The sequence below is a fragment of the Chiloscyllium punctatum genome, chromosome 25 (genome assembly GCF_047496795.1).
Source record: "Chiloscyllium punctatum isolate Juve2018m chromosome 25, sChiPun1.3, whole genome shotgun sequence".
NCBI lineage: Eukaryota > Metazoa > Chordata > Chondrichthyes > Orectolobiformes > Hemiscylliidae > Chiloscyllium > Chiloscyllium punctatum.
The window spans coordinates 34,850,950-34,866,455 of NC_092763.1; the positions used below are offsets into that span (position 1 = coordinate 34,850,950).

At 40.6% G+C, this 15,506-nt stretch overlaps 1 protein-coding gene across 9 annotated transcripts in view; it reads right to left on the reverse strand.

The window, feature by feature from the left end:
- The window catches only part of LOC140495845 (ecto-NOX disulfide-thiol exchanger 2-like), a 227,290-nt gene that overhangs the window by 57,595 nt on the left and 154,189 nt on the right, over window positions 1–15,506 (reverse strand). For all 9 annotated transcript variants that reach the window (XM_072595025.1, XM_072595024.1, XM_072595018.1 and 6 more), the window contains one exon: window positions 10,760–10,915. In XM_072595025.1, the coding sequence (XP_072451126.1) occupies window positions 10,760–10,915 (156 nt within the window). The remainder of the gene's footprint in view (window positions 1–10,759; window positions 10,916–15,506) is intronic.

Here is a 15,506-nt window from a genome sequence, read left to right on the forward strand (position 1 = left end):
TTTTCTTTTAAATCTAGAGGACTAAAATACAAAGCGGGAGATGGGAGTCTTCAAAAAAAAAGTGCTGGTTAAATATATTAGGAATACCATAAGCAGTTTTCAACAAACACCAGGAGAGTATTTTGGCTCCAGAAGTACTGCAAAGATTTCGCAGAATGACACCTAGACTCCAAATGCAAAATTTAAGTCGATAGATTACATAAACTATAGTTGCCTAAAATTTTATATAACCATAAGAAATAGAATCGGGAGTTTGGGCCCTCAAGCCTGCTCTGCCATTCAGTAGGATTAGGACTACCCCTTTTCCTTTTTGACTAGGCTCACAATTTGTCATCATCCAAGGTTCCCTAATCTTGCCTATCATTCATTTTCAAACATACATATGGAATCTGATTTCTCATTAACTGGCCTTCAAAGGCTTCTCACATGACACATGGATTTACCCTCAAACAGCACCTCCAATATACATTCCCTAGTACTTGCCTAAAATTGTCATGGTTAGCCTTCCCTCAATTTAATACCTTCATCAGAAAACCACTCATCCTTATCCACAGTAACTTAAAACTTATAGAAGTATGATCACAATTCCCAAAATGATGCCTCACCAAAACTTCAATCACCTGGCTGGGACTCATTTCAGAGGGGAAAGTGAGGACTGCTGGAGATCAGAGCTGAAAATCTGTTGCTGGAAAAGCGCAGCATATCAGGCAGCATCCAAGGAGCAGGAGAATCGGCGTTTCGGGCATGAGCCCTTCTTCAGGAATGAGGAAAGTGTGTCCAGCAGGCTAAGATAAAAGGTAGGGAGGAGGGACTTGGGGGAGGGGTGTTGGAAATGCAATAGGTGGAAGGGGGTCAAGGTGAGGGTGATAGGCCGGAGTGGGGGTGGGGACGGAGAAGTCAGGAAGAAGATTGCAGGTTAGGATGGCGGTGCTGAGTTCGAGGGATTTGACTGAGACAAGGTGGGGGGAGGGGAAATGAGGAAACTGGAGAAATCTGAGTTCATCCCTTGTGATTGGAGGGTTCCTAGGCGGAAGATGAGGCGCTTTTCCTCCAACCGTCGTGTTGCTATGGTCTGGCGATGGAGGAGTCCAAGGACCTGCATGTCCTTGGCGGAGTGGGAAGGGGAGTTGAAGTGTTGAGCCACGGGGTGGTTGGGTTGGTTGGTCCGGGTGTCCCAGAGGTGTTCTCTGAAACGTTCCGCAAGTAGGTGGCCTGTCTCCCCAATATAAAGGAGGCCACATCGGGAGCAGCGGATGCAGTAAATGATGTGTGTGGAGGTGCAGGTGAATTTGTAGCGGATATGGAAGGATCCCTTGGGGCCTTGGAGGGAAGTAAGAGGGGAGGTGTGGGCGCAAGTTTTGCATTTCTTGCGGTTGCAGGGGAAGGTGCCGGGAGTGGAGGTTGGGTTGGTGGGTGGTGTGGACTTGACGAGGGAGTCACGGAGGGAGTGGTCTTTTCGGAACGCTGATAGGGGAGGGGAGGGAAATATATCCCTGGAGGTGGCAGAAATGACGATGGATGACACGATGTATATGGAGGTTGGTGGAGTGGTAGGTGAGGACCAGTGGGGTTCTGTCCTGTTGGCGATTGGAGGGGTGGGGCTCAAGGGCGGAGGAGCGGGAAGTGGAGGAGATGCGGTGGAGGGCATCGTCGATCACATCGGGGGGGAAATTGCGGTCTTTGAAGAAGGAGGCCATCTGGGTTGTATGGTATTGGAACTGGTCCTCCTGGGAGCAAATGTGGCGGAGACGAAGGAATTGGGAATATGGGTTGGCGTTTTTACAGGGGGCAGGGTGGGAGGGGGTGTAGTCTAGGTAGCTGTGAGGTTGGTCGGTTTATAGTAAATGTCCGTGTTGATTCGATCGCCTGAGATAGAAATGGAAAGTTCTAGGAAGGGGAGGGAGGAGTCTGAGACGATCCAGGTGAATTTGAGGTCGGGGTGGAAGGTGTTGGTAAATTGGATGAAGTGTTCAACCTCCTCGTGGGAGCACGAGGCAGCGCCGATAGACATTGATATAGTGGAGGAAAAGGTGGGGGTTGGTGCCAGTGTAGCTGCGGAAGATGGACTGTTCCACATATCCTACGAAGAGGCAGGCATAGCTGGGGCCCATGCGGGTGCTCATGGCTACGCCTTTGGGTTGGAGGAAGTGGGAGGATTGGAAAGAGAAGTTGTTCAGGGTGAGGACCAGTTCAGTCAGTCGAAGGAGGGTGTCAATGGAAGGGTACTAGTTGGTACGGCGGGAAAGGAAGAAGCAGAGGGCTTTGAATCTTTAGTGATGGGGAATGGAGATGTACAGGGACTGGATGTCCATGGTGAAGATAAGGCGTTGGGGACCGGGGAAGTGAAAATCATGGAGGAGGTGGAGGGTGTGGGTGGTGTCCTGAACGTAGGTGGGGAGTTCTTGGACTAAGGGGGACAGGACCGTGTCGAGGTATGCAGAGATGAGTTCGGTGGGGCACGAGCAGGCTGAGACAATGGGTCAGCCGGGGCAGTCAGGTTTGTGGATTTTGGGCAGGGGGTAGAAACGGGCATTGCGGGGTTGTGGGACTATGAGGTTGGAGGCGGTGGATGGGAGATCCCCTGAGGTGATGAGGTCATGCTGGGACTGGGACTCATTTCATAATACCAGGTCTACTATGGTCCCTTCCCTGGTTGGACTCTTTAGATATTGCTTCAAGAAACCCTCCTGAACACACAACAAACTTCCTCCTGAGCCCCGGACACTAAAGGAGACCCAATCAACGTAGGGGATGTTAAAATCACCCAACACAACAACTCTTTTTGTTTTATATTCTTCCATAATCTGTAAGTGTATGTGTTCCTCTATCTCACCTTGGCCTTTGTGAGGCCTGCAATACATCTCAAAGTGATTGCACTCGCCCTATTCCCGAGCTCTACCCAATAGCTTCGCTGGATGAGCACTTCAAGGAGTCCTCCACAGTATGGCTTTGCTTTTCTCCCCATTAGTAATGCATCTCCCCCACCTCTTTGACATCCTTCTCTATCTTGCCTGAAACATCTAAATCCTGAAACTGGTAGTCTCCTCCCTCTCTCAACCAAGTCTCAGTAATCACTACAACATCATAGGCATTCACTGCAAAAGCTCTTCAGGATAACTCCATTCAGCTGGTGAGTCTTTGAGGCAAGGGTTGGAGAAAGATTAATCAGTATTAGTCAAAACAGCTGAGCCAGGAGCTCTTTTGCTACAGATAACTATTGAAACAGCCTAAAATATCAAAGAAGTGGAGAGGATAATCTTACTTTCAAACAAAACAGATCAATAAAAGCTTGAAGAGATAAAGGCAACAGCTGCAGGCAAAGGAGAACTCCATTCTGAAGGCATTAAGAAGTCAGGTATGAGATAATGTGGAACACTGGAATGTCCAAAGTGAACTGCATTGATTCGTTGCCACTTCAGCATCTCTCGTGGATAGAAGATTAATATGCAGTTTACTTTGTTATCTTCTGTTTACATTTTGGTCTTCCCACATAAAGTGTATGTTTAAAATGCCAAAAGATTCTCTCTCCTGTCTAAAAAAAAGTGCTGTTTTTCTTTGGCAAGCTCTGCATAAAGCATTGACCTGAGCCATTATACACTGCCTCTCTGAATCATGCATAATATGTTAGAAATCCCAAAATCTGCCTTCAGATATTAATACAACTATTTGTGGGCGGCACAGTGTTTAGCACTGCTGCCTCACAGCGCCAGAGACCCGGGTTCAATTCCCCACTCACGCGACTGACTGTGTGGAGTTTGGATTAGTGGTGCTGGAAGAGCACAGCAGTTCAGGCAGCATCCAACGAGCAGCGAAATCAACGTTTCGAGCAAAAGCCCTTCATCAGGAGGCTTTTGCCCGAAACGTTGATTTCGCTGCTCGTTGGATGCTGCCTGAACTGCTGTGCTCTTCCAGCACCACTAATCCAGTATTTGATTTTCAGCATCTACAGTCATTGTTTTCACCTTGTGTGGAGTTTGCACATTCTCCCCGTGTCTGCGTGGGTTTCCTCCGGGTGCTCCGGTTTCCTCCCACAGTCCAAAGATGTGCAGGTCAGGTTAATTGGCCATGCTAAATTGCCCGTAGTGTTAGGTGAAGGGGTAAATGTAGGGTGGGTTGCGCTTCGGCGGGTTAGTGTGGACTTATTTGGCCGAAGGGCCTGTTTCCACACTAAGTAATCTAATAAAAATGGCTGTTAAGCAGGCCAGAAAAGGCAATCAGAAATTAAGGAATTAGTAACAAGATAAGATAATTTTCAGACTCCTACAATCCATTTGTAGAGCTTTGTGGAGGCCATATGTCACAGTAACACTAAATCAAGATTGTTAATGTATGGTGCTGTATGAGGAAATGGGTTCAAATTCAGGAAATTTGCCATTAACATTCAATACAGTGATGGTCAGAATGAAAAAAGTAAGCTTTTCTCAGACTGTGAAAAAGTCTCAGCAGAACAGTGCAAAGTTTCTAGCAATTCAAAGTGTAGTATAACTCTGATTTGGTTATTTGCCAGAACTGTTACAATTGAGTGATGGCATATACTATTATACAAATTTAAAGCAAATTCCAACCTATCGTATTGTATTGCTCCTTAATTACTAGGAAAAGGATCTATTAATGCATTAAAAAAAGAACAACATCTGTGACATCATCATAAATTTACATTATAATACCAGGAATTAGAAGTAGATAGCTATATTCGTATGATTATGTCTTTACTTAAAATGATTTACTTTCCACTCACTAGAAATTAACAACAAATTTATTTAATAGCCACAGCAAATATTAAAATACAAAGATGAAAACTTCCAAGAAATATCCAAGACTGCTTCAAACGTATTTGTGCAGCCAATATTTTGTATTGCATACCAAAGTTCTTCTATGCTTAAATTCATGTCTGAATGGAATTTAGAAAGAAGCCTTGCTTTTTTTTTTAATCAACGAACTGCAATCGTGGACAGAAATCAATTTACAGACATTTACAGATTTTAAGTACATGGTTTCACTGTCAGATATTTGCCAATCACATTCTTGCCTTAAATTCTGAATTGTACAAGTCACAGTAAATTCATTTCTCAACAAGTCTGGAAAAATGCATTCTAATCTCATGTCACATTACAATACTCCCAAAACGGCAAGTCAATTTACTTTACCCAAAATGTTGAATGCAAAACTTCTAATGAATGAAGAGTTAAGTGACTTAGGTGTAAAAATGTTTCTGCAACATTTCACAGTTTTTTTCCCTCTTCCACTATAATACCATTCTGCAGATAAAAGCGGCCTTTAGTACCTCATTTAAACAGCTATTTTACAAGTTGTTAAATTAGACAGTGAATGTTGGCAGGTTGTGCACCCAGAGGCTTTCATAGCTAAGGTCTATGCAAAATACATCAGGGCTCACTGAACAGCTATTAGGATTAGGTATGTTATACCTAATTCAATTTCTCTACCAGATGTGTTTGGATCAACTGCGGTAACTAATTGTTGATAGTTGGCAATCAACTAACTCAGCATAGGGCAAACTTCCAGTCTGTTGATTAACATTTGCTTACTGAATCAAGCAACTTGATTAGTAGCTATTCAAAAACGTTTTTAATGTGAATTCCAACAATTATCAAACTGGTTAAAAATAACAAAAGGAAATGTACAATCATTTTAGTTTCATTGATGCAAAATTTTTGATCTTTGTAAAAAACATCTAAGTTTTCTAACAGATTCCTTTTTCTGTATCAATGACATCTGCATTTATTATGCAGACTTTACAAATTATTTTATTTTTCATAATGAAAAGATAAAGTGGTCATAGGATCATAGAGCTGCTCTCTCATTACAGTGAGACAACTAGTGGTAGCTTAACATAAGGGTCACCACACGAGGTGAGAGGTGAGGTTGAAGAGAATCCTTCATAGTAACCTCAGTCGGTGCTGGAATTGAACCCATTCCATTGGCATCACTCTCCATGGCAAACCAGCTATCCAGCCAACTGAGCTAATTGACACTAAACCAACTTTTTCAGACCGATCAAACTATTAAAAATAAAAGGTCAACAGTAAACATTTTTTAAAAACTTAAATTATCAAACATCTGGCCCAAGTGCAAGTACAACAAATTGAGGCAAACAGACATTTAATATGAAATAATAAGTAAAATCATATGGCTTGAAAGATGCCAATCGCCAATGCAAATACATTCAATATTATGAAAAAGTTCATCTGTTTCAAATTGTATCCAGGGTAGCAAAAATATAGGTTAGTTCAAATTAAAAATAATCTATTCCTGGTACAGGCAATAAACCATAATCCAATTAGAAAATATGTTGTTTAATTTTCTACTATTCTTTTCTACTTTGAAATTGCAAAATTTGCATCATGTTTGATAAATCTGTGCTCTGCATCAACATGCCATGGGAAACAGATTTAGATTGCAAAATACATTTTGTATGCTTCAGAGCCTGAGAGGGCAATCATTCATCCTTTATGGCTGGATACAGGTTTAATATATCTACCTTCCAATGCCAAGCAGAAAATATTAACTAATAAGCTAACAGTTGCTTAATAACTCCAAAGGCCTAGCGAACAATTAAATGTATAAGCAAGAAAAAGGTTTTAAACTCTACATCAGTAATTAGAACAAAATTATTTTTGAATGTTTAAAAATAAATTTCATTCAATTAATTAAAGACACAAGTTTCCACCCAATATGTACAGTAAATCTCTAGAGACTAAATTATAGGCAGTCTATTTTAGCTTGTAATTATTTAAGATTCCAAATACCATGCTAATTTAGTCAAAATACTTTGCTCTACTTTAGAAGAAAAAGTAGAATGTCCAATAGTGGTCACACCAAAGCAGCATCTGTAATATTACTTAGATAATACAAAATCTAATGCAAAACCACAGTTGCAACTTGTTTGCTTGGCAGAAAAAAAACAGAACAAACCAGTTTCTCAAATATCTTCACACTAACTTTCAAAAAATAATAACGAAGAAGATATCCTTCATGTAACTGCTCTCCAGGTACTGTAAATTTCACTACTACAGCTTTGGAAAGGATTCACAAATTTTCTAATAATAAAGTGACGTTTTGGTCAATCATTTTCTGAAGATCTTTTCAGTACTATTTTATCATACATCCTAAGCCAGTTTTGCATCCTGGCAGTGCACTGAAAACACGTTGAAATAACTCAAATGAAACACAGAACATGTCATGTGCTTTGCATCTTCAGAAGATTTACATGAATATCATTACAATATTGCTTTTTAAAGGTACCAGGGATTAGTAATACTGGGAAACTCATTTGAACATTGCTTTTAAAACATAGATCAGTACAGCACAGTAACATCGCCTTCGATAATGTACTGAATATGATGGTCAAGTTAAACTAATCCTTTCTACCTGCCCACAATCCATATCCCTCCAATCCTTGCTTATTCATGGGCTTATCGAAAAGCCCCTTAGACACTCCTCTTGTATGTGCCACTTGTATGCTACCCCTGGTAGCACATTCCAGGCACTTAACACTCAAAAGATTTGCCCTCACATCTCCTTTGAACTTTCTCCCTCTCATCTTAAATGTATGCCCTCTAGTGTTAGATATTTCAACTCTGGCAAAAACATTCTGACTGTCAACCCTGTCTACGCATCTCCTATCATGTTCCTCTGCCTCTGCCACTCCAGAGAAAACAACCCTAGTTTGTCTAGCAGAGAGGCTATATACCTTCTAATCCAGGCAGCATCCTAGTAAACATCTTCTGCATCCTCTCCAAAGCCTCCACATCTTCCTGAACTGTGGCGACCAGAATCAATGCAATACTATAAGTGCCTAACCAAACTTTTATGAAGCTGCAACATCACTTTCTAACTCTACAATTCCCCGCCCAAGAAAGGCAAGCATGACATATGCTTTTCTTACCTGTAACCATTTTCAGGAAGCTAAGGTCTAGGACCCCAACATCCCTCTGTCCATCAATGCTGTTCAGGATCCTGCCATTAACTGTATACTTTCCCTTACCATTTGATCTCCCAAAGTGCAACATAAACTCAGTCTGCCATTCCACAGCCCATATCTGAACTGATCTTGCTGTATCCTTTGCCAACATTCTACACTATCTACAATTTCCCCAATCTTTGTATTGCCTGCAAACTTACTAATCCACCATCTACATTTTAATCCAAGTCATTTATATAAATTACAAACAGCAGAGGTCCCAGTACAGATCCCTGCAGAGCACCACTGGTCATGGTTCTCCAGCCAGAAGAACACCCATCCACAACTATCGTCTGTCTTCTATGAGCAAGCCAATTCTGAATCCCAATGGCCAAGTCACCATGCATCTTAATCTTCTCAATGAGCCTACCATGAAGGATCTTGACTTCCTAAAATTCTTGCCTTTCCAAAATTCATGTAAACAACATTTACTGTTCTACCCTCACTGATCACTTTCATCACCTCTACACGAAAAAGAAATCGATCAAGTTAGTAAGATATGATCTGCCCCGGATAAAGCCATGCTGACTGGCTCTATTTAGGCCATGGTATTCCAAATGCTCATAAATCCCATGCCTAACAAATCTCTCCAATTGTTTCCAAACCACCGACAAGAGAATCACCAGGCTACAATTTCCTGGATTATCCCGATTGCCCTTCTTAAACAGAAGAATACAATTAGCTACTCACCAGTCCTTGGACCTCTTCAGTGGTTAGAGAGGATATAAAGATCTTGGTCAAGGTTGCAGCAATCTCTTTGCCTCTCTCAATAAGCTGGGATCGATCCCATTGAGCCCTGGGATCTTAACCAACTTAATGCTCTTCAAGAGATCCAACACCAATTCTTTCTTGATCTCAAAATGCCCTATCATATTGGCATGCCCCACACTAATCTCACTATCCCCCATGTCCTTCTCCTTAGTATTACTGACTCAAAGTTCTCATTTAGGGTCTCACCCATATCTGCTACCTCCAAGCACAAGTTCCTTCCTTTAGCCTTGAGTCCTATCACCTCCCTAGTTATCCTCTTGCTTTTAATGTCTGTATAAAATGCCTGGGGGTTTTCTTTAACACTACTTGCCAAGGATATTTAATGACCTCTCCTTATTCCCCTAATTTCCTCCGTGAGATCGTTCCTGCTTTCTCTATATTCCTCATTGTCCCCGTGCTATGTCAGCTTTCTAAACTTTACAAATGTTTCCTTTTTCTTTTTGACTAAATTCACATTCTCCCTCATCATCCAAGGGTCCCATACCTTGTATCACTGTCCTTCCTCCTTACTGGAACATGCTGGTTCTAAACTCTGATCAATAGGCATTTAAAGATCTCCCACACGTCAAATGTGAACTTGCCCGATAACATCTGCTCCCAATTAGCTCTCCCTAACTCCTTCCCAATACTGACAGAATTTGTCTTTCCCCAACTTAGTATCTTCTCGCAATGTCCTGACGTATCCTTGTTCATAGCTATCTTAAAACTTGTGAAGTTGTGATCACTATTTCCAAAATGCTCTCCCATTGTAAGGTCAGTCACATGGCCAGGCTCAATTCCCAATTCAAAGGCAGCATTGCTCCTCCTCTAGTTGGACTATCCACATATTGTTTCAAGAAACCCTCTTGGATGCACCTTACAAATTCTATCCCATCTAAGCCTCTTGCTCTAACCAAGTCCCAGTCAATATTAGGGGAGACAAAGCCACCCACTCTATGACAACCCCATTGTTTTTGCATCTTTCCATAACCTTGTAAGAGTATCTGACACTCTTAGGTCAAATGCAATGAGTAACTATTTGTTACATTAGTCAATGTTGAGAAAATCAGAAGTGATAGTATGTCATTCATTTGAACAGAAACACATCACACTCTCACCCGGGTGGACAAGGTTCATTGAATAACCACTTTTATCAGACCAAAGTGAAAGAAATGTCTCAACTGCAGATCAATTTTCGGAATTTTACGTGCAGCCAGATTGAAAGTCACTTGAAATATATCCAAACATTTCTCATATGCATCCACATTGACAATAGTTTTGATGTCCTAATAAACTGAATTGAGTGTGGTCAAAATGAAGGAATGTCAGAAACTTTCCCTTTCATCCAAATGGATTAGTTTCAGATCCAGTTTCAAATAAATGTCATTTGACATTCACAGAACATTTTTACAGAAAACATATTTGTACAAAGGAAGAAGGAAAGTTTTAATTGGCTGAATAATATTAAAATTCTTACTAAGTACATAATTACCTTTCATGTTTTTCAATCAAAGATTCTGGTGAAGATGCTAACAGTGGTATTAATATAGAAATAAGAGAACTCCATAAACTAGTAAACTCAGTTGGGTTCAACATGACATATGAAAAAACCCACAAAATAATAATTTAAATATACAAGTTAAGTTGAACTACAGCATTAATAATTCAGTCAAAAGTTTTATTAAACATTGTTGTCGCAAACTATTCAGTTGGTGGTGTCCTAATTTTCTTAGCACAATCTGAAAATTTGATCAATTAATAGCAACATTCTGAATTATGACAACTTTACATTTGAACAGTTTGTCCTCAAAGGAAACACAGTTGCAAGTATGTTTAATGAAATTTATTCAGTGCAATGAAGGCGTCGGTTGCTGAAAAATTTAGAAGTGATGAGCTAAATATTGTCTCTTGATAAATTCACCATGAAAAAAATAAAGAAGCTAATTGTGTGCAAGGTAGAGTAAGTCATGAAAAATACAACAAGTTTCTTTTAAAGATTTGTTACTTCACTGCCACTCCATCACTTACTTGGATTTGGAGGAAAAAGTGTACAGCTTTTACAATGAATGATCTCCTTTACTACAAGCATGTTTTGACGAACTGTTGGTGGAACAATGCCCAATCCAGGCATCATTGGGTTAATGGGTGCAATCCCAGTCATCATACTCAGGCCTCGGTCAAACTCTGTAAAACGGACAGAGAAACAAAAATCAGGCTGACAACTTTCATAAACATTTAATTTTGACTCAGCAGAAACAATAATTTAAGTTTTATATGTCTGTCTTCGGCTTCAATTTACGTTTGAATTAAAATCCTTGTACTCAGACTTTGGAGAAGATGTGTAACTCAGGTTGTAAATTTACTTGCTGAGCTGGTAATTTGTTCTCAGATGTTTCATCATCATACTAGGTAACATCAGTGAGCCTCCAGTGAAGCATTGGTGTTCTGTCCCACTTGCTATTTATCTGTCTTGGTTCGTTGTGGTAGGTGATATCATTTCTGGTTCTGTTTCTGAGAGGTTGGTAAGTGGGGTCCAAATCTATATGTTTGTTAATGGAGTTCCAGTTTGAAATGCCAGACCTCTGGGAATTCCCCCATGTGTCTGTTTAGCCTGTTCCAGGATGGATGTACTGTCCCAGTCAAACTGGTGTCCCTCTTGGTCTGTGTGTATGGATATCAGTGACAGGTGGTCATGTCCTTTGGTGGCTAGTTGGTGCTCATGTATCCTGGTGGCCAGTTGGTGCTCAGGTACTTTGGCGGCCCAGCTTCCTATTAGTTTGTCCAATGTAATGTTCGTTGCAGTCCTTGCAGGATATTTTGTATATGACGTTCATTCTGCTGATTGTTGGTACGGGATCCTTTAACTTCACCTGAAGCTTTTTCAGTGTGGTGGTAGGTTTGTGGGCTATCATGATGCTGAGGGGCTGGAGTAGTCTGGTTGTCACCTTAGAGATGTGTTTAATGTGTGGCAGGGTTGTTAGAGTCTCTGGGCATGTTGTCTTCCTGTTTAGGATATCGACAGACTGCGCTTATCGGGTACCCACTGTTCCTGAATATGCTGTAGAGGTGTTTTTCCTCGGCTCCTTGTAGTTCCTGGGTGCTGCAGTGTGTTGTGGTTTGTTTAAATAATGTCCTGATGCAGCTCAGTTTGTGGGCGTTGGGATGATTGCTCCTGTAGTTGAGTATCTGGTTGGTCCTATAGACACTGGTCTGCAGCTCTCCATTGGCTTTTCTTTCTACTATGAGATCTGGGAAAGTGAGTCTTATTATTCTTTTCCTCGTTGGTGAACTTTACACTGGTAAGGATGTTGTTTATGCGTTTGTGGGTTTCTTCTAATTTGTTGCGTTTTGTGACGACAAAGTTGTCAAATCAAATCAATGGGGTGCCTCTGGGATCACCAATATCTGGACTTTTAGCAGAAACAGAGGTTAGAACGAACAGCCCTTCCCATGATCCAGCCCAAGCTTTGGGTCCGCTATGTGGATGACATCTTTGTCATCATGAAATGCAACAAATTAAAAGAAACTCACAAACACATAAACAACATCCTTACTGGTATAAAGTTCACCAAAGAAGAGGATAATAAGACTTCCCTTCCTAGATGTCACAGTAGAATGAAAAGCCAATGGAGAGCTGCAGACCAGCATCTACAGGGAAGCCATGCACCACACTGATCAGATACTCAACTAGAGGAGCAATCTTCCCAATACGTACAAATGGAACCGCATCAGAACATCATTTAAACAGGCCACAATACACTGCAGCACCCAGGAACTACGAGGAGCCGAGGAAAAATACCTATACAACATATCCAGGAACAATGGTTACCTGATAAGCACAGTCTGCTGATTCCTCCACAACAGACCTAAACAAGAAGATACAACATGCCCAGAGACTCTAGCCACTCTGACATTCATCAAAAACATCTTTAAGGTGACAACCAGACTACTCCAGCCCCTCAGCATCATGGTAGCCCACATACCTACCACCACACTGGAACAGCTCCGAATGAGTTTAAAGGATCCCGTACCAACAACCAGATATACAAAATATACGTATACATTTGTTGCAAGGACTGCAACAAACATTACATTGGACAAAATAATAGGAAACTGGGCCACCAGGATACATGAGCACCAACTAGCAACCAAAGGACATGACCACCTATCACTGATATCCATATACACAGACCAAGAGTTTGACTGTGACAGTACATCCATCCTGGAACAGGCTAAACAGACACGCTTGAGAATTCCTTGGTCTGGCATTCAAACTGGAACTCCATTAACAAGCATATAGACTCGGACTCCATTTACCAACCTCTCAGAAACAGAACCAGAAATGATATCACCTACCACAACAAAACAACACAGATAAATAGCAAGTGGGACAGAACACCAATGCTTCACTGGAGGTTCACTACTGTTACCTAGCATGATGACGCAACATCAGAGAACAAATCTACCAGCTCAGCAAGCAAATTTACAACCTGATCCTTGCACTGAGCTACCAATCTATTGGCCTTATTCTTTCCTATAGCCCTATTTGTTACATGCCTGTTGCCGATTTTATTCTAGTCTATCCAGAATTCTAAATCCAAACTCTGGAAAACCATTCACTATTCAATTCCATTTTGTCCTTCAAAACTTTGATTCTACCATGGTTCAAATTCTATTGCTGCTTGGTACACAAGTTTACCTTCATTAAATGCTTTGGAATACTATATTTTACAAGTATGTTCACCTTTTGAAATGTTTTTTCTAGATTTTTTCACTGAAATATCTTTTGGGAAAAGCAGCGTGTTAAATCAGAGTACATTAAATAAAAAGGACCAGAGGCAAGGGGCAATTACCACGTTAAGACTACAAGTAATAAGGAATTTGTGAGACTACTGTATAATTCTTTTTTGTTTTGGGAGGTCTTGGTCTTAGTACCTGGGTTGTGAGCAAAGCTTTTTCCTCTAGTTGTAAACACAAATAAATAAAAGGAAGAGACAAGAGTACGTAGCTAATCAGGCCTGTAAAAAAGTACTGTATGAGAAAGCTTTCATCAAGTTGTAGAAAATGCAGGGTGGTGGTTAGGAGTTGTTTTGTTTATGTGAGAAACTAAGGGATGGGGAGAAATTTGGAGGTATGTTACTCATGAACTAGACAGGAATTAAGTGAATCTGCTTACAAATGCAGTTGAAGATATTCTGGAAAACTAAAAGATGTAAATTTATGAGAAACAAGAATAAATGTCATTAAAGTAACAGAACAGGTTCGGAAGCATGGTCCAAATAAATATTCTTCATACAAATGCACTGGGATAAGCAAAAAATTAATTAATTGCATATTCACCTTGGAAGTTATTGCATGTCAATAGCTTTTGAAACATGGTTGCAAGAGGATCAAGACTACAAGCTAAATGCATCAGCTCAAAAAATCTTCAGGATAAATGCAGAAAATTCTTGGGACAAAGGTGTAGCCTTAGTTATTACTTGAATGAAAAGAGAGACTATAACAAGATGTAAAACAAACAATGGAGACTTTATGGATAGAATTAAGAAACAGAAAATCATTAAAACTGTAGTGAGAGTTTGTATATTGAGCCCCAGTGTCAACCTTGAAGAAGTCATGTGCTTGTCTAACCCCTTTCTTTAATCTAAGACAAAGTCATATCAATGTAGATTTTAACAGCCATGTACATTAGGATGAGCAGACGAGTTGATGACAAAAATGAATGAATTTCTCGAAGATTTTCGGGATAATTCTCTGCAAAAGTATATCCTAGGCTTAAAAAAAGGGGACAGGGAATATAGACAAAGAAAGATTTGTTTTTGTGCTCTTCCTGAAAGCAGGTCAGTGATAGGACAAGAAAACCACAGAAATGATTCATCACAGAAGTGGGGGGGGGGGGGTTCAGCCCATCTCGCCCATGCTAACCCAAAGATGCCTCTTTTATACAAAGCACAGAAATGAACAAACACATTCCAAATCTGTTTCAACTGGAATGGAAGTGAACCCTTGTCATTGGTGTCATGCTGAAGAATATGTTTACCGCACCTATAAATTGGTCAAATGGCTTATTCTCAACTGGATAAAATTAGTTTTATATGCCCGCTTCATAAACAAGGTGAGTTTCAGGAGGTTGTTCTGACTATGGGACAGACAAATCCTTGTAGTCATGATCAACAATTGTATAGCATTCCAGTAGCAGCTGGTGACCACAGTTAGTTTCATAATCATGTTATTAGTACACAACACTGGGTGCAAGTTCCATTTCTGAAGTTTTCAGCAATTATTCAATGTTGCAAAACTCTTAAGTTTGTCATTATCTGCACAAGTAACCATGGTTATCTTGGTGATAAGATCAGCTGACCACAGAATAGCCTACTATCAGGTGAAGTGGTCAGTCACACCAGATTTTATCAGAAAGCGTACTCTGCACCAAATCCCAGAAATAATCTAAGCAGACACTACAGCACATAAGTAAGACATTCATTAGCAACCTGGATTGATTAGAATGCTTCTTCCAGACTTGGTGCCTCCTCCTCTATCCAGAGAAAGTTAGCCTTCAGCGTTCCATCTAAACTGTAATATCACTGGGAAGGAACTCTGCTTCCTTCTGTATAAGGTCGCTTACCCATAAATTTCACACAAAAACCAGGCGTAGAATATCAGAACTCTACCTTAATGGTCTCATCTCATTGGCAACCACCAAAAGATAAAAGCCATGATGGAGTTGGTCTGGTTACGTGCTGAAATGTCTTAGAAGGGGACAGACAAAACTCTT